At 46.8% G+C, this 22,481-nt stretch overlaps 6 protein-coding genes across 9 annotated transcripts; 3 read left to right on the top strand and 3 right to left on the bottom strand.

The window, feature by feature from the left end:
* Positions 1-449: 449 nt before the first annotated feature.
* On the top strand, positions 450-2,060 carry LOC117896695 (calcineurin B homologous protein 1). The gene is made up of 2 exons (XM_034805147.1): positions 450-604; positions 1,211-2,060. Exons 1-2 carry the CDS (start codon positions 538-540, stop codon positions 1,711-1,713), a joined length of 570 nt encoding a protein of 189 aa, XP_034661038.1. The 5' UTR covers positions 450-537; the 3' UTR covers positions 1,714-2,060.
* Positions 2,061-2,111: 51 nt separating this feature from the next.
* LOC117896694 (protein transport protein Sec23A) lies at positions 2,112-5,243 on the bottom strand. The gene is given in 7 exon segments (XM_034805146.1): positions 2,112-2,310; positions 2,496-2,516; positions 2,670-2,746; positions 2,749-3,217; positions 3,283-3,436; positions 3,498-4,762; positions 4,837-5,243. Coding segments are annotated over 7 exon segments (2,355 nt in total). The 5' UTR covers positions 5,116-5,243; the 3' UTR covers positions 2,112-2,220.
* Positions 5,244-5,700: 457 nt separating this feature from the next.
* Positions 5,701-16,262, top strand: LOC117898535 (metastasis-associated protein MTA3). 4 transcript variants are annotated; one of them, XM_034808006.1, is made up of 13 exons: positions 5,701-5,918; positions 7,599-7,760; positions 11,234-11,341; positions 11,671-12,023; positions 12,106-12,426; positions 12,484-12,672; positions 12,750-13,031; positions 13,101-13,351; positions 13,414-13,664; positions 13,722-14,075; positions 14,136-14,254; positions 14,320-14,435; positions 14,498-16,262. In XM_034808006.1, exons 1-13 carry the CDS (start codon positions 5,891-5,893, stop codon positions 14,631-14,633), a joined length of 2,670 nt encoding a protein of 889 aa, XP_034663897.1. In that variant the 5' UTR covers positions 5,701-5,890; the 3' UTR covers positions 14,634-16,262. The 4 variants fall into 4 exon arrangements, with proteins under 4 accessions (XP_034663897.1, XP_034663896.1, XP_034663899.1 ...); XM_034808005.1 differs by having other exon boundaries at positions 14,127-14,254; XM_034808008.1 differs by having other exon boundaries at positions 14,127-14,254; positions 14,320-14,439; positions 14,498-14,617.
* A 464-nt stretch (positions 16,263-16,726) lies between these two features.
* LOC117898538 (3-oxoacyl-[acyl-carrier-protein] synthase, mitochondrial) lies at positions 16,727-18,197 on the bottom strand. The gene has a single exon (XM_034808012.1). The coding sequence runs from the start codon at positions 18,145-18,147 to the stop codon at positions 16,828-16,830; it is 1,320 nt and encodes a 439-aa protein (XP_034663903.1). The 5' UTR covers positions 18,148-18,197; the 3' UTR covers positions 16,727-16,827.
* Positions 18,198-18,700: 503 nt separating this feature from the next.
* Positions 18,701-20,673, top strand: LOC117898537 (methanethiol oxidase). Its single transcript, XM_034808011.1, has 6 exons — positions 18,701-18,810; positions 18,902-19,065; positions 19,134-19,603; positions 19,662-20,154; positions 20,207-20,332; positions 20,392-20,673. Exons 1-6 carry the CDS (start codon positions 18,798-18,800, stop codon positions 20,584-20,586), a joined length of 1,461 nt encoding a protein of 486 aa, XP_034663902.1. The 5' UTR covers positions 18,701-18,797; the 3' UTR covers positions 20,587-20,673.
* A 111-nt stretch (positions 20,674-20,784) lies between these two features.
* On the bottom strand, positions 20,785-22,480 carry LOC117898542. Its single transcript, XM_034808019.1, is given in 6 exon segments — positions 20,785-20,920; positions 20,981-21,306; positions 21,359-21,691; positions 21,916-22,115; positions 22,118-22,172; positions 22,242-22,480. Coding segments are annotated over 6 exon segments (1,233 nt in total). The 5' UTR covers positions 22,467-22,480; the 3' UTR covers positions 20,785-20,826.
* Between the last annotated feature and the right edge of the window lies 1 nt (position 22,481).

The raw sequence follows: 22,481 nt of genomic DNA, 5'->3' as shown, positions 1-22,481 counted from the left end.
TCTCTACGTCACACACCATGGAAGTGCTTGTATCGATAGCGATATATCTGTTGCTGCCTCCGATAACGGACTTCCTCACTCTGGTATTCCAAACAGGCAGAAATGTTTATGTTTGAAACAATCACATGTTTGAACAATCAAACAATTAGCAATTGATCTCTAAATTCATGTATGTATGTTAATGCACTTGAACTAGTTCTGTTGTAAAAATTGCGTTTTGCTTGCGATTTCAAGATCAGCTTATCGCAGAAAAACATCGATACCATCAACTATCCGACATGAACAGCGCGTTGAGATTCTCGACTACTTTTGATTAGCTCTGTCAATTCAATTGCCAATAAAACAAAATAAAAATAAAAATAGAACTGCCCCAAGTTCAGAAAAGTAGTAATTACACAAAAATATATATTGAAAGAGTATATCGTGTATCGATATTTAAGATTTATTATATATTCCCATCCCTATTGCAAACGAATTGATTAAAAACTTCAGCGGGTGCCGTTTCAATAAATTTGCAAGCAAGGTTTCCACGACGAGATGGGCAACAAGTCATCACTGTTCCTGCGGAACGAGGAGATAGCGCAGATTCAGGAGGAAACTGGCTGTAAGTATAAACCAGGGGGAACAGCAACCTTGGACGAGAAGTCATTAAGTCAAGGGGCAGCAATTACTTTCGAAACAAATACGCATTTGGCTGACTGACTGACTGACTTGGCATCTGCCACAAATGTCGCACTTGAGCGTTAAAAGCTGTTCAAATTACTTGTACAAATATTTGGTTTTGGTCTTCCGTGTGTTGGCTGTAGCCTTGCCCACTGGAGGCGTACCTTGGTGTGGGTGCTCCAAAAAAAACAAAAATACACATTTACATATGTATCGGCCTGCCTTATGCAAGCGTAATATGCACAGCCGTTTTCCAGCAATTTACACTTACACCTGTACGCGCCGCGTGACGTCATCGCTTCAGTCGCTCCCCTTGCAGGCGTCTGGGGGTGCAAAAGTCGACGCTTATCTATGGCCTATGCAATTATCGTGTGTCCGAGACCGTGTAAATGCGATATGTATGAGGCGATAAGCTTCATTGAAATAGCCGCCACCTCGTCCGGCCTTGTATCTAGTGCTGTTCGAGCAGCTAGTATCAGTTGCCCCACTGATAAGAGCTGATAATTCAGTTGAATTTTTATAACTACTAATTTCAACTCATTCGCAGTTACTCCCAATCAAATCGAGCGATTGTACTCGCGCTTCACGTCGTTGGATCGCAACGACTGCGGGACCCTCTCCCGGGAGGATTTGATGCGCATCCCGGAGCTGGCCATCAATCCGCTGTGCGAGCGCATCGTTCACTCCTTCTTTGCGGAGAGCACCGACGATCGTGTGAACTTTCGGCAGTTCATGAACGTGCTGGCCCACTTCCGACCGCTGCGGGACAACAAGCAGAGCCAGCTGAACAGCCGTGAGGAGAAGCTGAAGTTCGCCTTCAAGATGTACGACCTGGATGATGATGGTGTGATCAGCCGGGACGAGCTGCTGTCCATTCTGCACATGATGGTGGGCGCCAACATTAGCCAGGACCAGCTGGTCAGCATTGCGGAGCGCACAATCCTAGAGGCAGATCTCTGCTGCCAGGGCAAGATATCGTTCGAGGACTTTTGCAAGGCCCTCGACCGCACCGATGTCGACACAAAGATGTCCATAAGGTTTCTCAATTGAGGCGCGATCTGTGCGGGATACAATCTTGCAGCAGAGACACAGATAGAGAGAGAGAGAGAGAGAGAGGAAGGAGCAAGCTTCTTAGTCAGTGTGTACCAAATAGTTTAGAATGGCAAATGGAGAGTCTACCGAGAGGCATTACTTGTATTTAGTATTCGTTATGGAAGTGGCAGTACGGAGATGGTTGCGGTTTTTTGTTGCTAATCTTTAATCTTTTCCCTCCCGCACTTGAAATATGTTTCTTAATACTTTATTCCGGCGCTGTAAATGTAATGTAAGCTTTGTCCTTAGTTTTGCTTGCAAAATAAAGGCCCAAACAGCGCGTCATTTGAAATTGTTGAACATAATTTGAATAGTTTATTGTGTGTGTGTGTGTGTGTGTGTGTGTGTTTGCAGACAATCATCGTGTGGAATAGCTTGTGTTGTGTTTATATCTGTGATTGCATTGCCAGGAGCAGCTGAATAATCTTAGGTTGATAGCTCCTCCTCTCAGCAGCAGCGCGCACTTCAGGTGGTTGTGGAGACGGCCAGCTTCTTGAGATGCTCCATGAACAGCTGCAGCGAGACATCGTCCGTGAGCACCGGAGCTCCGCCATCCTGTTGAGACATGCCCAAAAGCGAATTAGTCAAAATGATGGGCAGGGAACGGACGGGTGGGGAAATGACGAGCGAAACCAACACCAACCAACCCAACACCAAACACAAGAAGCAGCTTAGAAACTACAAAAGAAAGCGGATTCCCCGTGTGGAAACAGTGAACAAAAAAGAAATGAATGTACTACCGTCGTCTGACCAATGGCCGGCTGCGCATGACAGGGATTACGGATACGGATACGGAAACGGAAACGTATGCACAATGAATGAAACAAAATCAAAAATAAAACAAGAATTTGTTTAAGAAACTGCTGCAAAGATCGCTCCAGAGCTGTGGCTCTTCCCGGCTGTGTGGAACTTACCTGCCCATAGGCATACATGTTGTTGTGCGTCTGCGATGGATTGACCTTCGAGAGCAGGAAGCGCGCCTGCGAGCCCCATGCTCGGTGTCAATGTAACGCGGCATGGGGAAACGTGTCTGCAAGATCTCCTGCGCATCATCCACGGGCGCCTGCAGCAGCTGCTTAAAGTTCTCGTACTCGGGCATGTCCTGGTACTTGAGGGCACGCCACTGGGCAATCGTTTCGCCGTGATAGATGAGTATCTGGAAGAACGTGTCCATGAGCAGAATGCGATCCGCTTGGATCGAGGCGGTGTCCAGCAACACGGGCTCGGGTGGGCCGTTGAACGAATAGCTATAGAGTATCGGCTGTATCATGATCAACGACTGGGTGAGGTCCTCGCGCATCAGCATGTGTCGGTAGAATGTGGTCTCGTCGGGTGAATTGTTGAAGACCTGCAGGAACTGCGAACGGCGCAGATGGTACATGAACTGTGGGAACAAACTGAAGTTCTGCGACAGCCGGAAGCTATTCGGATCGTCCTTGGTATACTCGCCGAACTTTTGGCACTGCAAAGGGACATAAAACCGTTACAAATGAGCTCCTTTAAGGGTACCAAATGGCGTGCACTTACCAAACGAATTAGCTGACGATCGACCCAGCGCAGAATGTCAGGTCCCTCGTCCGTCTCGGCACGATAGACAACCATGCGTGCCATGAGCACGGCGGCAGCTTCCTGGTCAAAGCCAGCACTGATATGATGCACATTTGTGGTGGCATCAGCCCAGCTGTAGGTAAGGGAAAACAAAGAAATTACAGACTGCTGGCGCTGGCAGCTTCCTCACTCACTTTCTGGCCAATGTTGTGACGCGTATGCGCCGCTGTCCGCTCGGATGCTGATACTGTGTTATGAACTGTATGCAACCGCGTCCGCCCTGGGGTATGGGTGCGGCATGCTGGTTGACCACCTCAAAGAAGTAGGCCACCGTGGAGCTGGGATTCAGTGTGCACAGCTTCCACTGCACCGTGTTGCCCATGCCGATCTCCACATCCGACACCGACGGGCTCTTCACATTCAGCGACACACACGAGCCAATGCCTCCGGAGATCTTAAGCTCGCGCGAGCACTTCACCTCCAGCGTGGCATTGAATGCCATTTTCAGATCGTTGCGACTGTCGCGCGCAAATACGCGTTGGAATGTCTGCTTGAACAGCGACGAGTTGAACGAATCACCCATGACCATATGCCCGCCCGTGGAGTTGCACAGCTGCTTCATCTCCAGCAGGCCCGTCTGGTCGAGGGCGCACGAGTAAATGTCAACGCTGTGCCCATTGGTGGCGGCACGCAGCGCCAAAGCATCGAAGTGCTTGATGGCCTTCTTCATGAACTTGACGTTGTCCTTGTGTATGTCATGGTGAGAGCGTATGGGATGCTTCAGTTCGTCGTCGACCACTTGGCCGGGGCCCTGGGAGCAAGGACCACCGACGAAGGACATAATCCGACCACCCGTATTCGGGTAGGTGCACTCCAGCAGGCCGACTGCTATCGAAAGAGCAGCGCCCGTGGAGCGCAGGTAGCGCTTGCCCTGCGGCACCGGCCAAGGGTCGCGCTGTAGCTCGCTCAGCAGATCACCCAGTGCCGCGTCGCACTGGCTGATCGGCTGCAGGAAACGATGTGCTGGCGGCACAGGTGCTCCAGCTGCCGGCGCATTTGGCCTCTGCTGGCCGGGCATTGCCTGGCCCGGCTGCTGTGGACCCGGCGCAGCACCGCGTCCTATGCCGAGCATATCCTGCACCTGCTTGGCCGTCAAGTCCTTGGTGCCGCGGAACACGTAGCTCTTGGAGCAGCCCTCAGCTCCCAGTTCGTGGACTTGGATCATCTTGCCGAAGGTAATCAGTCCGACCAGCGCATTGGGCGGCAGCAGACTGAGCGACATCTGCAGCGAATCTTTGAGTGCGTCCAGCTCCTCCTCGTCCATGCAGGTGTCGACGAGGAAAATGAAGACTGGCGGCATGGTTGGGGCCCTCGTAATGGTGTACTCAATGGTGCTGAATCCAGGGATCAGCTCAGCGGGCTGATGTTGCTCCGAAATGGCCGCATATTGAGGGGGGAACTAAAAACAACGTCAGTCAGCGTCAAGGCAAAGTTCACACAAGAATGAATGGGACTGAGTCATTTTCTACTCACGGGATTGCGCTGGAAGCAAAAGTTGCACACCCACAACTTGGCACGGTAGTCCACCTGGCAGAGTGGGTTGAGAATGGCACGGCAGTTGCTGCGTGTGCATAGAACTGGCTCATATTGTATAGGTGGCAAGTCGGGGCGCTCCTTGAGTGGCTGGTAAAGACACGCAAGTGGCACGACCAAGCGGCTGGCATCGATGCGACTCGAGGGCCACACATTCCACGTTAGACGCACTCCGTCGCGGTCCTCGTTCTGCTGGATGAACTCCTCGTAGGTAGTCATCGTGAAAAGCCTAAATTATCTATTAATATTTTATTAAATTGATACTAAGTTTGCTTGCTAATTGGAAAAATCGGTCGGCCAGCCACGTCACGGATTTGACAGCTAGTTGTGTAGCAAGCAGCTTCGCGACGTATGCGCACAACTCCCAAACAAATGGAATTTCTGCTAGTTTATCAATATTAAAACAAATTAACTCTTTTCACTAAACGGATTTATTTTTAATTGAATATTTGCTATTTTTAGTTCAACTATCTTCCGAATTTAATGCAGCTTGTAGCAATTCTGGGAACTAGAATTGTAAGCGATACTATCGCTCGTGAAACGGTTATTTGTGCACTCAATTTGAAATGTATAAATGCAACTGCAATGTTTTATTAAATATAAACCTACAAAATTAATATAGCATCAGCTTTAATTAGGAAGCGTAAGTTCAAAAACTACCATTTCAAAGTAATTTTTAAGAAACACAAATAAATCTCAATTAAAAAGAACGATGTATCGATAAGCGAAAGTATCATCAATCCAAATGCAGCCCTGATGCAGCTGTTTACTCGTATGTATATGTGCATGTGTGTGTGTGTATTTTTTAGAGTTGAGTTGTTTCTAAGATGGCGACGAAAAAAACGCGTCTTATGTGAAATGCAAATGCAATCATAACAACTTCAGTTTTATGCTAATAAATGTGCCCTGACTTGAAACAAAACTATTGAAAAAGAGTGCTGAGCAAGTGTATTCAATTTTACATGTGAAAGTTTGGTGCGAAACTGTAGTGAAAATGGCCACAAATATGTATCGAGTCGGAGGTGAGAAAATTTTTTTCCGTACTCGCTTTTCTATCATCTTTCGTTATCGGCGCCGCCGTCTCACAGTTTCGCCTGCCCATCGTATGCATATGTGTGTGTGTGTGTGTGTGTTTTGTCTGAGGAGAGACTCCAGAGCAAGGAATAATGAAAGTGCATTTTAATTACAACAAATTCTTGGCTGGATCTCCCTCTCATATGCATGTGTGTTATCATAAGCAATGATAAACCCCTCTGACCGCCAATAAGAACCTGCACTCTCAAAATATGTGGTTGGTTGTGTGCTAAATGCCGGAATGAGACGAGGCTTCTACAGCGTAGATGATGTGTCGAAATCAGCCATGAAACATTGGACAGCGGCGAGCCTAGGAAGCAGATAGTCAGACGGTGGAGTGGAGGAGGGGGTTTGTGCATTGAACCAACAAAATTGTCGCAGCTGCAGCAAGTGTTTCAACATGTTCTGTTCCTCCCGATAAGCACTAGAGCTCGTTTGCTTGCTAGTGTGTGTGAGTGTGTGTGTGCGTTCGCGGTGTATGCTTTAGGGATGGGGTAATGATGGAAACGAAATGGAATTGCATTTGCCAAATTGTGATTTCTATCGGTGTGTGTGTGTGTGTGTGTTTTCATGTACTTGTGTGGGTAAAAGTGTATCTCATTTTTGTGCGCCTCCATGCTTTGTTGTGTTTTCTTATGCTAATGAGCTTTTTCGGGTTTGGTTTGTTTCGGTTGAGCATCTTATGCTTTGGTTTAGGTTCTGAGCGAGTTAGTAGCGTTTCCTCCTGCTTTTCCTATTTTTACGCACTTTGCACGTTGCCCTATTGCCGGCTCACTCACTCCTCAGCGATGACGTTGCCGCTCTCTCAATATGATATGCAAATGAACGGAAAAGCTAACGTCTAATTAACAGAATCAAAGTAAATACCAAAACCATATTAACACCAATGTGGGAATACGTACATATAAATATATATGATTGCTTTTCTGGCACTTTTCCTGCGGGCGATTACTCGGCCCGGCCCATTCTGTCTCAGAATTTTGTCTCCATCAGCGCTTTTTGTTTGCCATTTTTAATGGCCACGCACACGCACACACGGATACATGCGATACGCCAAGTATAGGTAGAAATGTATATGCGAACGCGACCACACTTTCTTTTTCATCTCTCTCCATCTTGAATGGCCAGCGAAATGTTACCAAATGCCTGCCCAATACAAGACAAGGCAATAATCAACAGCATAGTTTCCTTTTAGTTATATTTTTTTTTTCGCTGCAATGTTCAGGGTATTTATTTTCTTCTAACATTTTATTGCCGAGTGGTCAGCCCCAAGCAACGGTATTGTGTCTGTTTCTGCGACAGGTTCCAATGCAGCGATCACGATGTAGTTGTTGGTGTTCTTGCTGCTGCTGCTGCATTGCTCGATGGATGGATGGATGCCCACATTTGTATTTAATTGAGCAACGCAGCGAGCATGCTAGTGACTGTATGCGTGTGTGTGTGTGTGGCCGTAATTAAGCGGCATGTCCACGTATTCATGTGTGCGTTTACCTGTGACGTATGTAATGCTTGCTAATGAATGGAGTTGCACTATGAAGCTCCCCTTCCCACCCCAGCCTACATCATGCCATCATTCTCGACTCGACTCTATGTACAGATGTGGTAATTCGCCGTTCATTTCGTTGCAGACTACGTGTACGTTGAGACAACGCCGAATAGTCCCTACCTGATACGCCGCATCGAGGAGCTGAACAAGAACCAAACCGGCAATGTGGAGGCGAAGGTCATGTGCTTTTACCGGCGTCGTGATCTGCCCAACCCACTGGTGCAGCTGGCCGACAAGCATCAACGTAAGTATCCGCCAGTTGCGGTCGCTTAAGAACCAAACCAAAAACGATTCTCTTTTTATTTTATTCGTATGATACTTTTTTTTTGGCAACAAAGTGAGGTTAGGTTGCGAAAAGTCGTCGTCGTTGTCGTTGTTCGGTGCCGTTGTCGCGGCCTTCAAACAAGTTGAAAGCTAATACCTACCAAAAAACAGATCCCTAGCACTAAGCACATTTTTACCACAAACACCAAAAAGCAGGGAGCTCCTGGGCCCAGAGCAGCACCCCACCCCACCCCGGGAAGGCGACCAGTGTGCAATGTGTCAAGGCGTCCCCAGTCACCCAGCCACCCACAGAGACCCCCGCCAAAGCCAAACATCAAGAGCAACAAGAACCGCACTGACAACAACTGTAAAGCACACACAAAAGTGAAGAGAAAACCCCTAGCATCCGTCGCATCCGTAGTGTAGGAGCAGAGACCAGGCAGAGACCTGGGCAGAGCCACATAAACATAATGTGTTGAGCTGCACTGTACCCCCATGTTGCTGTTGCCTCAGTTGCCTCTGTTACTGTTTTCGGTTGCTGCTAGGCGGCGCCAATGCCATCGCCAGCGTCAATGTGAATGTGATACTCTCGAGAGTAGTAGGTAGACTTGCTGTCTACCTCTGAATGCTACAACATACAATCATACATACACACAAGTATATGTATGTATGATTGGGTGATTCTCTGTGTGTATGTGTGTACGAAAATTTTCATGAGTGCTGTAGAAGAAGTGGGGGAAGGGGAAGTGGGATCAGGAGCCATACCCCAATGTGGCACACGCAGAGGCGCGCTTTGCATTCATGTATACATACACACAGGCAGGGTTCGCCTTCCCAACCAACCATTCCATGCCCCCGCCTCGCTCTTTCTCTGTCTCTCTCCCTCTCTCCGCAGCCCCAAAAAAAGCATGCTGGACTCGACAAAATGGGAGGGGGATGGGTATGAAGTTGTGGGTTCGACCATTGCCGCCCGCTCGAACTCGATACGTGACCCAACGAAAATGCGTTTTCCGTGAGGAAGCCAGCCAGCCCCCCGCCCCACGACATGCGCCGACAATGCCCATTAACGCAACCCCTTTTGCTCCCAACATGCGTCCCGCTGTCATCTTGTTTCTGCTGCCCAGTGACGTTGGAGTTGGGAGCATGGAGCAGGGAGCTGGTAGCTGTAGCACGAGCGAGCGAGTTTTTAGTGCGTGCGCCGTGCGCTGCCTTTTGCCAGGCCACTCACTAATCAGCGAAAAATTAGCACAAAAATCTAAAATTTTGAGCTCAGCACAAGTGTGCCGCTATTTCAACCCCGAAATTGAAATTTTTCACGAACTACGACGCGTGCATACCCTGCAGTTGTCAGAGAACTTCCCGACGCTAACAGATTTCTAGTTCGAGGCAAGAGTGTATCACTTCAATGTTCGACTAGGCCTAATACAATCATAAATTTGGATTGCTCAAGTGTTAACCGCAAAGTAATAGTAATAGCCATAGACACGAGGCAGGGTACAACGACAAAATCTCAAAAATAACCAAACGGCTTGCTTCCTTCCCCCTTCCATGCGCCCGCCCACGCCAGGCAAACAAAAATCCAACCACGCCCCACCCACTACAGGGCCTTTTGCTTGTGGGTGTCCGTTTGTCTGTGTGTTTGTGTGTGTGTGTCCCATCTATGGCCGCCAAACAGACACTCACCCCCCAGCCAGCCTTGGCTGCTGTCGCTGTCTTCTACACACACAAATACACAAAAAAGAACACCTACTACCTTACCTACCGCGCTCCTTGGCTCTTCCTGTAACTCCTAGCAATGCACCCACGCGCCTGTGTATCCCGTGTATATCTGTCCGTGTCCGTGGGGGTTGGGCTGCAGCTCGACTTTTACCCCACGCCCTTTTCCTGCTGCTGGTTCTGGTCCTGCTCTGGTCTGTGGTGGGTGGAGTTTAAGGTGAATATTTTTTTTAATCAGCTCCCGCACAGTTTCAAGGAAATAAAATCCTTCAGGGTGTTTAGTGCGTTTCAATCAGGCGTTCCGCGAAAGATGAGATTGCAGCAAAGAATTTATGGGGTATGAAGAAGAGACAAGGATCATGTTTATTTTTCACGGAATTATTTACGATCTGACCATATCTGGTTGCCGCTGAAGCTTCAAAGGTTTATTCGTTCAGACGCTTGAGAAGTTAAACCTGAAATTAAATGGAAATGGGTTTATCAACAAACAATTTGTAGTGGAGTTGAATTACAAAAAAAATATAAATAAATAAATTACAGACACAAACCAAAGTTGACATTAAGCGTAAAGGAAATACACTTAGAGGATGCCATTAATAAGGTTTCATATTTCTTAGAAATTTAATACATTTTTCAAATATTAACATTCTTGGAAAAAGCATAAAAAGTCCTTTTTACATACTGGGAAAATGGTTTGAAGTGTTTTAAAGTTTGTGAATTATATTCTCTTAGTTTTTAACACTGATATTTAGTTTTAATCTCCGGCTCCAGTTTGTTTAATAATTGATTTACGAGTCGCATGCCAGTTTTTTGTGCCTTTTCAAATGTGTCAATGTATTCGAAGAATTCTCGCTCCGCGGCCACAGTTTCATCGCTTAGATTGTTCTTCAATCGGGCTGCCTCATCGACAACACGATCGTTTGCCTGGCCAATGTAGGGAATGTTGTATTCCAAGTAAACTGAATAAAGTCCCCTTCTTATTTCACCCAAAGATGTTAGAAACCTGCAAAAATGATTCCTGTCTGCATCCGCCAATGTGACTTCGATAGGCTCAGATGATTCGTTACTATCTGGATCACTGGGTACGGCATGGGCCAGACTCTGCGGATCAATTAGTTAGCTTCTGCTTGAACATTTCTTACAGTAAAAGTTCTCACCAGAAGGGTCAGGGCTATAATCACACAGAACTGCATCTTGCAATGTTTCAAATGGAACTGCAATTTGATGTTCAAGCTTCTAGGTTTTTAGAGTATTCGGGTTGTGGCAATTATCGACGTGTTCTATAAATACTTACGACCATTGGGGTTCATCCAACTGGACTCGGTTGCTACAGAGATTATTTCCAAGAAAATAGAGAAGAAATTACGAGGAATTTCTTTATTAATTTTCAATTGAAAGAACTATTTGTTTCGGTCCACAGATGTTGATTATATGCATTATAAATGACACACTAAAGCTTAACTTAAGTAGAGCAGCAATGAACCGTGTTATGCACACGACATGCTTTTGTTTGCAACACGAACAGGCAACATTAAGAGGGTTTTCCCACCAGACGACGACTTTAAAATTTGTGTCTAATTTTCTATTTAAAAGCTAATCTCACTTTTGACCTGCATAATGTTTACTTATTTTATTTAATAATTATTTCAATTTGTAATCATCATTGCTTGAACCATAAACATTTGTAAATAAACGTATTTCCCCCAAATTGCACAAAATAAATGGTTAAAAAAACAGTGGCCACAGCCGAGGACTCACCGCTGGCGACCAAGCTGAAGAAGACCTGGCTCCGCACACCCGTGGGCGAGGAGCAGGCCGCACAGGCTGTGCTCGATCCCTCAATAGGTACTACCACAAAAACCCACAACAAATCACAACAGCAAAACGCTGTCTATCTCTATGAATTCATATTTGAAACATTAATCGTAGTTCGAACTCTCTTTTTGGGAATGCCAATTAATTGATTAGAATTTTACACTCTTTCTCCTATGCCTTATCCCTTTGATTTTATGTTTGTCCAAGCTGCTCGCTGCTATGTTTATTTAGTTTAGTTGGTAATTAATGTTGTGTAGATCTCTCTTTGTCTCTCTCTCCCTCTCTATGTGTCTTTCTTTTACTCTCTTCCTACTCCTACTTCTCCTGCAACTAACTGTTTTGGTCATCTACTTTTACAGCTGCCTTGGATGAGGAGCGCACAAGTCCGACGCAAGCGTCTGGCGGCGGCAGTGGCAGTGGCAGCACATCTGCAAACAGCAACAATGCCGGCAGCACCACCAGCACCACCAACACCAACAGCAGCAACAATAATAATAATAACAACAGCAGCAGTGGCAGTGGCAGCGGCGGCAGTGGAGGTGATGCGGAAAAAGGCGAGGCACTAACCAGCAAACAACGCTACCAGATCAAGCACCGCGAGCTGTTCCTCTCACGCCAAGTCGAATCGATACCCGCCACACAGATACGAGGCAAGTGCTCCGTGACGCTGCTCAATGAAACGGAGTCCCTGCAGAGTTATCTCAATAAAGACGTGAGTTGTACTTGGCCTTTCCGAGGAGACCTTCTTTTCAAATATTTTCTACTTAAAATTTGGTTTTTCTTTGCCCCTGCAGGACACATTCTTCTATTGTCTGGTCTTTGATCCCAATCAGAAAACACTGCTCGCCGACAAGGGCGAGATACGTGTCGGCAGTCGCTATCAGTGTGATATTCCCGCCAAGCTAAAGGACACCGTTACGGACGAGCGCAAGCTGGAGGAGCTTGAGTCGCTGGTCTGGACGCCGGAGCATACACTGACAGATCGCAAGATCGATCAGTTCCTTGTCGTTTCGCGCTCCATTGGCACCTTTGCACGCGCCCTCGACTGCAGCAGTTCTGTGAAGCAGCCCTCGTTGCACATGTCGGCAGCGGCAGCCAGTCGGGACATCACATTGGTAAGCCCAAAAACTAAGCCCGGTCTCTGCTGGTATTGATTTTCTTCTCTCTTTTAGTTTCACGCCATGAACATTCTGCACAAGCACGACTATTCGATTGAGGAGGCCATGTCCTCGCTAGTTCCTTCCACTGGACCGGTGCTCTGTCGCGATGAAATCGAAGACTGGAGCGCCTCGGAGGCAAATCTCTTCGAGGAAGCGCTGGACAAATATGGCAAAGACTTTAATGACATTCGACAAGATTTCGTAAGTGAATTATTGACAGCATTTGGCATAATTAATGCTCTATTTATCATTATTTCAATTCTTAAAATTGTTTGCAGCTGCCTTGGAAAACGCTGAAGCAAATCATCGAGTACTACTACATGTGGAAGACCACCGATCGTTATGTGCAGCAGAAGCGTGTGAAGGCTGTCGAGGCGGAGCTGAAGCTCAAGCAGGTCTACATACCGCAATACAATAATAATGGTGGCAAGGGTGGCGGCAATGGCGCCTCTGTCAAGGCGGGTGGTGGCGGCATTTACAATGGCACCACCAACGGGGGCACCGATCTCTCAAGCAACGGCAAACCCTGCGAATCATGCGGAACAACTAAATCATCACAGGTAGCATATAGCAAACAGCATGCAAAACTGGTCAAACAATGCTCAAAGCTCTCATCTATCCCCTCACAGTGGAACTCATTTAGCACCGGTCACATTACGAGTCGTCTCTGCCAGAGCTGTTGGGAGTACTGGCGGCGTTATGGCAGTATGAAGTCCGCGAATAAGGGCGATGCCAGCGGCGATAGTGATGCAAAGAAGAAGGCCTCGGCAGCGACGACGCCCACGGCTACAGCTGCCGCTGCGGCAACAACACCCACAGCTGTAGTCGACCTCAACGATGATGAGAAAATTAGTGATCTAACCAATCGTCAGTTGCATCGGTAAGTGCCACTACCAAGTGAACTAAAATGCATCTTAACTCACCACAAATCCCATCTGGCAGATGTTCAATTGTCAATTGCGGCAAGGAGTTCAAGCTGAAGACCCACCTGGCACGCCATTATGCGCAAGCGCACGGCATTGCCATCAGCTCTGGCTCACCGCGGCCCATCATGAAGACGCGCACTGCCTTCTACTTACACACCAATCCCATGACGCGTGTGGCGCGCGTTATCTGCCGCAGCATTGTCAAGCCCAAGAAGGCGGCGCGACAAAGCGCGTACGCCATCAATGGCCTGCTGGTTAAGCAAGAATGTAAGTGCTACGATTTATGGTTACTCAAACGTTTGCTGAACTCATCCTTCCCCTTAGTTACGAATCGTATTAGCGGCAAATCGCAGGCGGAGATCAAGAAGTTGCTATTGCTCAAGCCCAAGGATCGTGGCAGTGTCACTAAAATTGCCAATCGACTGGGTGCGCCTGGCAGCGGCCCGCACGAGTGGCTGGTGCTGACGCCCAAGGATAAAATGCCGCTGCCCGCTGTCGTCTCATTCCCCAAGCCGCCCAAAGCAGCGGATGGCAGCTTAGTCTACGATCGTGTGCCCAACAAATCACCCGATATTGTGGCCGTGCCAGCGGAGAAAGAACTAACTATAATTCCAACGCAAGCAACATCAACGATACGAAAGCGTGCGCATGAGGACCAGCAGCTAAATGGCACTGAAGGTGTGTACAAACAATATTAACAAATAAAATTAATATTATAATTATTTTTAGTAACTATAGTGCCCAGTGGACCGCCTGCAAAGCGGCCAAACAAGGATCCTATGCCCTCGCATTGTCCCAGTCCCGAACAGTTTGCGGCCATGATGGCAGCATCGGGACAACCGCTCTCCAGGCATCATGTGAGTGGCCGCTAAGGATGCTTAATCTCAGCCCAGTTGATCAATGTTGCTCTTCATTCTTTCAGCTCAATGGCAAGCAAAAGATTGCGCAAATGGCACGTGGCGGCAATGGGCGCAAGCAAGTCATCAGTTGGATGGATGCGCCGGACGATGTTTACTTTAGGGCCAACGACACACACAAGTGAGTGGAAAGCAGACAAAAACAGAGTTCCAATTCCTCAAATATTTGCTAATATTTTGCAGAAAAGCGCGAAAAATACTCTCTGCCGTGGATCTGCGCCGTGCGGCGCGTAAACCATGGCGCACACTGCCCATTAAGCCTCTGGCTACCGAGCCAAGTAGCAGGCCCATTGAATCACAAATCGTCATACTGGACTGACCGTCGCCGGCACATACAACAGGAGCATCATCAGCAGCAGTAGCAGCAGCAGCAGCATCGCCAGCGGCAACCAAGTTGTTATCGTCTTCAGCAAACAGCAGATACGAGCAGCAACATCCTCCATTTCCATATACCATGGATGCATTGCTTAACTAGTGACCATTCTCCGATTTAACTGGCTTGCCATGTACATACAACATACAACATATATACACACACCACACCACACCCCGCTCCCCCCGCATGCATACGATAGTACAGACAGACAGACAGACATCCCGCATTCAAGTTAGGATCAGGCGGAAGTTGCAGCATTCATCCCTGTATGACTTGGGATTGGTATTGGTAGCGAAACCGATAACAAAAACCACTTTATTAGCGCTTAAATAGATGTCTTTTTAAAAAACAAAAACAAATAGTAAGATAGTAAGTGTTAAGGTCTGTAGTAGCAGTAATCCAGGACAGAACGCGAAAAAGGATAAACAAACAAAACAAAAACCATAACAAAAATATTTATAAATATTTTATATTTTTTTAAATTTAAAAATCTCAACATACCGAATACCGCAATACACACCACAAACACACACACACCACACACCACACACACAAACCAACCAACTCAAAAGATTGTCCTTGTTTAGTCATGACAGCTCGTGTTCCTCTTTTCGAAAGGAATCAATCCCTTGCATGGTTTCATTCTTGACTATATGCATGTGTATGTGTGTATATGTCATGTATGCAAGGTCCCGCTACATTTGCATGTATGTTTTTTCTGTCTAAACGCGCTTGGAATTTCTACCCTCTTCCCTCCCCCCTAGCTAAGAACCAGATACGTAAATGAAATTGAAAGGCCTACCCGTAATTTTAAAAATATTTTTCAGTCCAAAATCGAGTACGGGAATTGTTTTGAATGCTTTAAAATTGAAGAATGGGACAAAAATGTAACCTTGTTAAAATGTTAGTGTGACAGTGAGAAAAATGCTACAAAACATATTGATTTATGCTGTAACTAAACAACGGAATGCTTGAGTAACAATTGTACAGTAAAGAGTTTAACGATAAAATTCGAATAACATAAAAAAATGTATTTTCATAATTTATATAAACGAAAAGTTCAGTACTCTAAAGAGCGATAGGAACCAAGGTGAATGAACTAACAAGGTGACTTCTTCGCCACAGTGTCATCTCCAGCCCTCAGTGCGAGGTGAATAAGTTATTGCTGCTTCCCACAGCGGACAATGTCACCTTGCAAGTAAATACACCTTGGTAGGAACCCCACACCCAGAAACACAGACACAGCCACACACTCACACACATCTAGAATATTATTTACGCATATAAATCCATAAGAAACTAAGCTGCAAATACATTTAAAAATGTATGGCATGGCATTATAAGGAGACAAAACAGTTTCAAAAAATATAATAGAAACGAAAAACAAACAGAGAATGTCTAGACTCTAGCCTAGAGCAGGGGCAAGTGGATAAAACAGAACCAGCAAATCATAAACAGCAAAAACAAAACATTTAATAAATGATTATAAAGAAAAATGTCGATTGTAAGCCCAATATACTTTTAACTTAACATCTTAAGCAATTTTGTAAAATAAAACACTTCAAATTAAAATGGTTAGTTAAGTGAAAGGAGAAGACGGAGACGATGGAACGCGACGTGTTGCAACTAAAAACAGGTCCCGAAGCAAACACCATGACCACAGCTAAAGGCGCGCGAATGCAAAACAAAAGAAACGTTTTAGTTGTTTTTTATTTCCCACGCAAAATACACACCACACACACACACACAAACATTTGAATCCAAGATCAGAAGAAGAACAACAGCAAACAGAAACATAATTAAAAGAAACAAAAAGGAGATACAAGCAACAGAAGCAAATCAAACAGAGCTATATACATAATTATATACCTATATATATATATTATATACAGATATACAGTGTAACAGTAACATACGCGCATTGGATAATACATTTTTACAGAGCAGAGAGAGTGGTAGAGAGAGAGAGAAACGAACGGACAGGGCGCGTGTGACAAGAAGCAACCGAAAAAGTTTTCCAAATAAAGTTTTAAAACTTAACATTTTTCCTAAAAATATGCAAAACATTCAGGATTTTTATTTCCATGGATAACAATAATCTAAAAGCAACAATAAAGCAGCAAGGTCCGCCGCTCTACTATTCGGAGTAGCTGGCAATGCATAGGGAGGCATTGGTGCCGCCAAAGCCAAAGGAATTCTTCAGTGCTACGCGTCTGCCCTGACCCTCGGACCATTTGCATGCTTTGGTCACCACATTCACGTCCACATCCAGCTGCTCAATGTTGATGGAAGGCGGCAGTGTGTTCTCCGCGCAGGCATGCACCACAAAGAGCGCTTCGAGATTGCCTGAGGAGCCCAGCAGGTGTCCGTGTGCACCCTTGGTCGAGGATACTTGAACCTGTGGCGTGTGTTCGCCAAACACTCGTCTAATGGCATGCGATTCGATGCGATCGCCAGTGGGCGTGGATGTGGCATGGGCGTTCACGTAACTAATCTCCTCGGGGCTGACACCAGCATCCTTCAGAGCTCGCTGCATGGCCAGAGTGGCTCCAGAACCATCCTCGCTGGGGGAGGTGATGTGGTGTGCATCTCCTGAGAGGCCATAGCCCAGCAGCTCCGCCAGAATGGGGGCGCCACGGGCGCGTGCGTGCTCCAGTTCTTCCAGCAGCAGCACAGCAGCACCCTCGCCCATCACAAAGCCATCGCGCGCCTTGTCAAAAGGTCGCGAGGCCACGGCTGGGTTATCATTAAATGCCGTACTCAGGGCGCGCAATCTGCAGAAGCCAGCTATAGACAGGGGGTCGATGCAGGCCTCTCCGCTGCCCGCCAGCATCGCATCTGCATCTCCGTTGCGTATGAAGCGCATGGCATCGCCCAGAGCATGGGCTCCAGTGGCACACGCAGTGGACACGGAGTGGTTGGGTCCGCGCAGACCGTGCCGCATGCTGATGTGGCCACATGCCATGCTGGGCAGCAGTCTTGGCACGAAGAAGGGACTGACACGATTGTATCCTCGCTGCAGCTGGCTCCATGTGTTGTAAACCTCCGTCAGATCGAACATTCCCATTCCGACGCAGACACCAACGCGTTCCCGCTGCTCCTCCGTCAGTTCATTGGGCTTGAGATTGCCCGAGGCCAGAGCTTCCTCGGCTGCCAGCACAGCCAGTTGCGTGGCAGGGCTCATTAGCTTGATGTCTGTTTTGCTTAGATGCGTTTCCAACTGCAAGTGTTCCCGTGAAATTTGTGCGGCAACCTGACACGGCAGGCCCTTAAACTGCGGCCCCAGCTGAGAGATTGCCGACTCTCCAGCCAGCACACGTCGCCAGGAGTCCTGCACATTGGTGCCCAGCGGCGTTACGGCACCGCTTCCAGTGATTACCACGCGTCGTCGTCCAGCTTGTGTAGAGGAATTGCGCGCCAGATGAGAAAATAACTTGGAGCCCCGTAAAAAGCGCATTTCGGTGCAGGCGTAACTGAAACCGGTTGATTGTCTTATATCGATAGTTGACTATCGATTTGTCTACTTCCAATTGGAAACAGCTGTGCCAGAGCGGGGCGGTTGCAAAGTTCTGATATTAATGAATGTTCAATTGCATTTGCAATCAAAAATATTTCATATTTAAACTGATGAAAGCTAATAATTTAAATGAAAATATAAAAAAATATATATCCTATATACATATAATCTCTGATGTAAGCAATTTAATATACATTTTTATTTAATTATACATTAATTATTTTTATATTAATTATACAAAATTGTGAAATTCTCTGTTGGGGGCATATGGCAATTCTTATCTAAATTGGTGGAATATTTTTTTTAAATTTGTGTATTAAATCTATTCAACTTGAGCACTGAGAGAGAGAGAGAGAGAGAGAGACTCTTATCTGTAAACATGAACATCTAACAACAAGTTGTTTTGATACGAACGCCGGGCATGGTACATCCACATATGTATGTATGTATGTGCATACATACATATGTACATTATACCGGTTCCGTACTTAAAAGAGAGCACCAACTATAAAAGCTTCGCTCCACCTCAGACGACAATCATTTTCGTTTCGCTGTTCTTTGGTTCCACTCCACAACAAACTTTTCGAGCAATGTCTAAGAATTGTAAGAAGCTACGTCTCGCCCCTCGAAATCTTCAACAAAATAAAGTAAAGAAGTAAAGAATAATTTTGATAATCGAATTGTTTTTGTGCAGCATGCTGTCGCGGACCCGGTTACGCAACGCCGTTGGATGCCATGAAGAGCGGGCCTCGGGAGAAGCTCCTCTACACGGTGACGGTGCAGCCCAACTTGGATGAACCCCACGGCGACTATCTGTCAACAGTCGATGTGGACCCCGAGAGCCCCACCTACTGTCAGGTGGGTCATGAAAACAAACAGTCTTCGCTTGGCACTTGGCTTAATGAAATGATAATGTTGATCCATAGATAATTCATCGCACGTTTACGAATCGGAAGGGGGACGAGCTCCATCACTCTGGTTGGAATGCTTGCTCCAGTTGCTACTATGTGGATGAGAACGCAAAAAGCATTCCAAAGCGGGACAGACTGGTGCTGCCGGCGCTAAACTCGGACTTTATCTATATACTCGATGTGGTCAAGGATCCGCGCAAGCCTGAAATCATAAAGGTCATCGATGGGGATGTACTCAAGAACCACAATGTGACGGGACCACATACGACGCACTGCCTGGCCAATGGCAATATAATGATATCTGTGATGGGCGACGCACAGGGCAATGCCAAGGGTGATTTTATCCTCTTCGATTCCGACTTTAATTGCATTGGCACCTGGACTAAGGGGGAGAAGAAGGCATTGTGTGGCTATGATTTCTGGTATCAGCCGCACTTTGATGTTATGGTTGCCTCCGAGTGGGGAGCACCCAACAAGTTTCGACGGTAAGTAATGAAAGGATTGTAAGGATTATTTATTATAATTTTTTTACCCCTTTTGCAGTGGCTGGCAGAGCGCTGATCTTGATGACATGACCCAGTACGGCTGCCGGCTCAACTTTTACAAATGGTCCACCCAAACATTGTACCAAACCATTGATTTGGGTACGGATGGCATAACGCCACTGGAGATTCGCTTCCTGCATGACCCAAAACGTGCCGAAGGTTTCGTTGGCTGTGCTTTGAACGCCAAGGTGTTCTACTTCAAGAAGAAGCCAGACTCTGATGAGTTTGAGGCCAAAAAAGTGATAGACATTCCGGGCAAGCTGGTGGACACGGGCAGTGGCACTGCGGAGGATATGGGTGGCATGATTTCAGATATTATCATATCCCTGGATGACAAATTTCTCTACGTAAACTGCTGGAGGCACGGCGATGTGCGGCAGTACGACATTAGTGATCCTGAAAAACCAAAGCTGACGGGACAGCTATTCCTGGGTGGAGCCATATGCAGCGATCTACCCAACGTTGTTGTCAAGGAGGATAAGGAATTGAAGGTGAGTGACTGAAAATATAATTTTGCAGCTGTTATATATCTTAATCTCACAGGAGCGACCGCCAGCACGTTATGTCAAAGGCCGCCGCTTGGAAGGTGGCCCACAAATGATGCAACTCTCACTGGACGGCAAGCGTTTGTATGTCTCAACGTCACTCTATTCGCCGTGGGACAAGCAGGTGAGAGCTGCCATTAAGCATTAGGTTTGTACATCTTCAATCAACAATTCCCTTTTCAGTTCTATCCACAAATGGTGTCCAAGGGCGGTCATATTTGCCTGATTGATGTGGACACTGTGAATGGCGGCATCTCGTTGAATGAGAACTTTTTCGTGGATTTTGCAAACGAACCTTATGGCCCTGGTCTGCCACATGAAATGCGTTATCCTGGCGGTGACTGTACTTCGGATATTTGGCTGGCCAATGATGCGTAAAGAGTTTAACTTTCTTCTTGATTAATTATTTTATTGAAATTAATGAATGCTTTTGGAGATATCTCTGCGTGTAGACATCGCCGGTGTATCGCTGTTTTCTGCACATTAAAAACCAAAAGCAAGTTTTGTGGCTAATTTATGCGTATAATTTATTATAAGATGGTTTCAAACTAGTGGAATCAGTGACGTTTTTGTGGTAATAACTTTCCAGCTACTGTATAAAGTTTCCACTACTAAGAGCTAAAACCAAAATGATGTTTTCGTGTCCCTATTGACCGTTGCTAGTATGACATTTTCACTGGGCAGCTTCATCAAGTTCAGCAAACGTTGGCCACTGCAAATGGAGGAGGTATCTACACATGGCATCTCACAGGGTTTACTGGGATTCACTCACTTATGATCGCAGGTGCAGTCTATAAAGTCCTTGGCCAGTCCATTGAGTATATTTTCGTGGAAGAAGAAAATGTGCACCAAATAGGCCAGACTGCAGGGTATCAACAGCTTGGCCCAGGGTATCTGCTGCAGCAAGGCCAGCAGTTTGTCTTCACCAAAGTCACGTGCGCAGAACTGCTGCCAGAGCACCTGACTGGCTGTGACTGCTGCAAAGCTCATGAAGGTCATGCGATTGAGCAGCGCAAAGGATGCGCCACTGACAAATGCCGCCACAGCGTTGGAGTGACTCAGCTGCAGCCTCAGTTTTAGCAAGAGAAATTGCAGCAACTGGAATGAAAGGTTGATTAACTACTGCTACAGTTGAGGTCAGAAAACCTACTTGAAAGATTCCAATGTAGCAGACCAAGAATCGTGTTGACTGAAGTCGCAGCTGCTTGAGATTTCGTCGCATTATGGCGTGCCCCAAGTCCAATGCTAGACCAATGCCCAAATAAGTTCCCAGCTGCTTAAGACTCCGCCTGAGCCGCTTGGCCACTGGCCATTTGTTGTGATCCTCAGGCAGGGGCGTGGGCTTGATAAACCAAAAACCCGAATACTTTCGAGCCTGCTGATAGTGCAGCACCGCCAGGGAACTCAGCATAAAAACCAAGGTCTGACCATAACGGGAACGCACCAGTCCAACGTCCAAGTGGCGGAGAAGGCTCTCCAGCGCCTGTAATATTATTTTAGAGAGAGAGAGCTTTTATGTGTGTGAGGCTGAGAGCTTTGTTCTCACGCTGCAGCATTTTGCATGCAGCTTGGATCAGACAGAGTACAGAATGAGAGAGACATAGCTGAAAAGCTCAAAGCTCATGACTTATTATATGTGTGAAATGATATTGCAAGCAACACACGTAAACGTACTGCAATCGTTCCCGAAACCCCGCGAACACTCACCGCATGTGTTATGCCAGTCACAAAGTAGAGCAGCACCTGCGTTGGCATCCACCAGCTGAGCTGAGAGGCCAGCCAGCAGGACAAATACGGCGTATGGATGAACACAAAGCGACCGTGAAGACGCCGCGACACGCACATGAAGTAAAATGTGAACGCATTGATGCAGGCAGCGAAGCTCACGGACTGCACATAATTTTTACTATGGGGATTAGTGTTCTCCTGGAACGCGCCTTGCGCCACTGCAAGAGCAATGGAAGCTGAAAGGAATAGCAAAGCGAATTGGAGCTTTTATCGTGGGAGGGGAAGAACTTTATGCAGAAACACACCAGCAACAAGGGCGCGTAATATTTCGCACTGGACACATGATTGCGATAGATATTCCAGAGCAGCGCATGCGTACAGCTCTGTCCTGGGCGGCTGTGCAGGACGCAGCAACGCATACGATTCAGGGGCCTCTCCAGCAGTTTGCTTGGCGCGACTGCCATGGCGCGGCGTTGGCGATGACTTTCCCGGACGCACTGAGGCGGCAGACCCAAGCTCTGCCAAGCCATGGCTTGGTTTCAGGT

This window comes from Drosophila subobscura, chromosome O (assembly GCF_008121235.1).
Source record: "Drosophila subobscura isolate 14011-0131.10 chromosome O, UCBerk_Dsub_1.0, whole genome shotgun sequence".
Taxonomy (NCBI): domain Eukaryota; kingdom Metazoa; phylum Arthropoda; class Insecta; order Diptera; family Drosophilidae; genus Drosophila; species Drosophila subobscura.
This window is presented reverse-complemented; position numbering and strand designations above follow the sequence as displayed.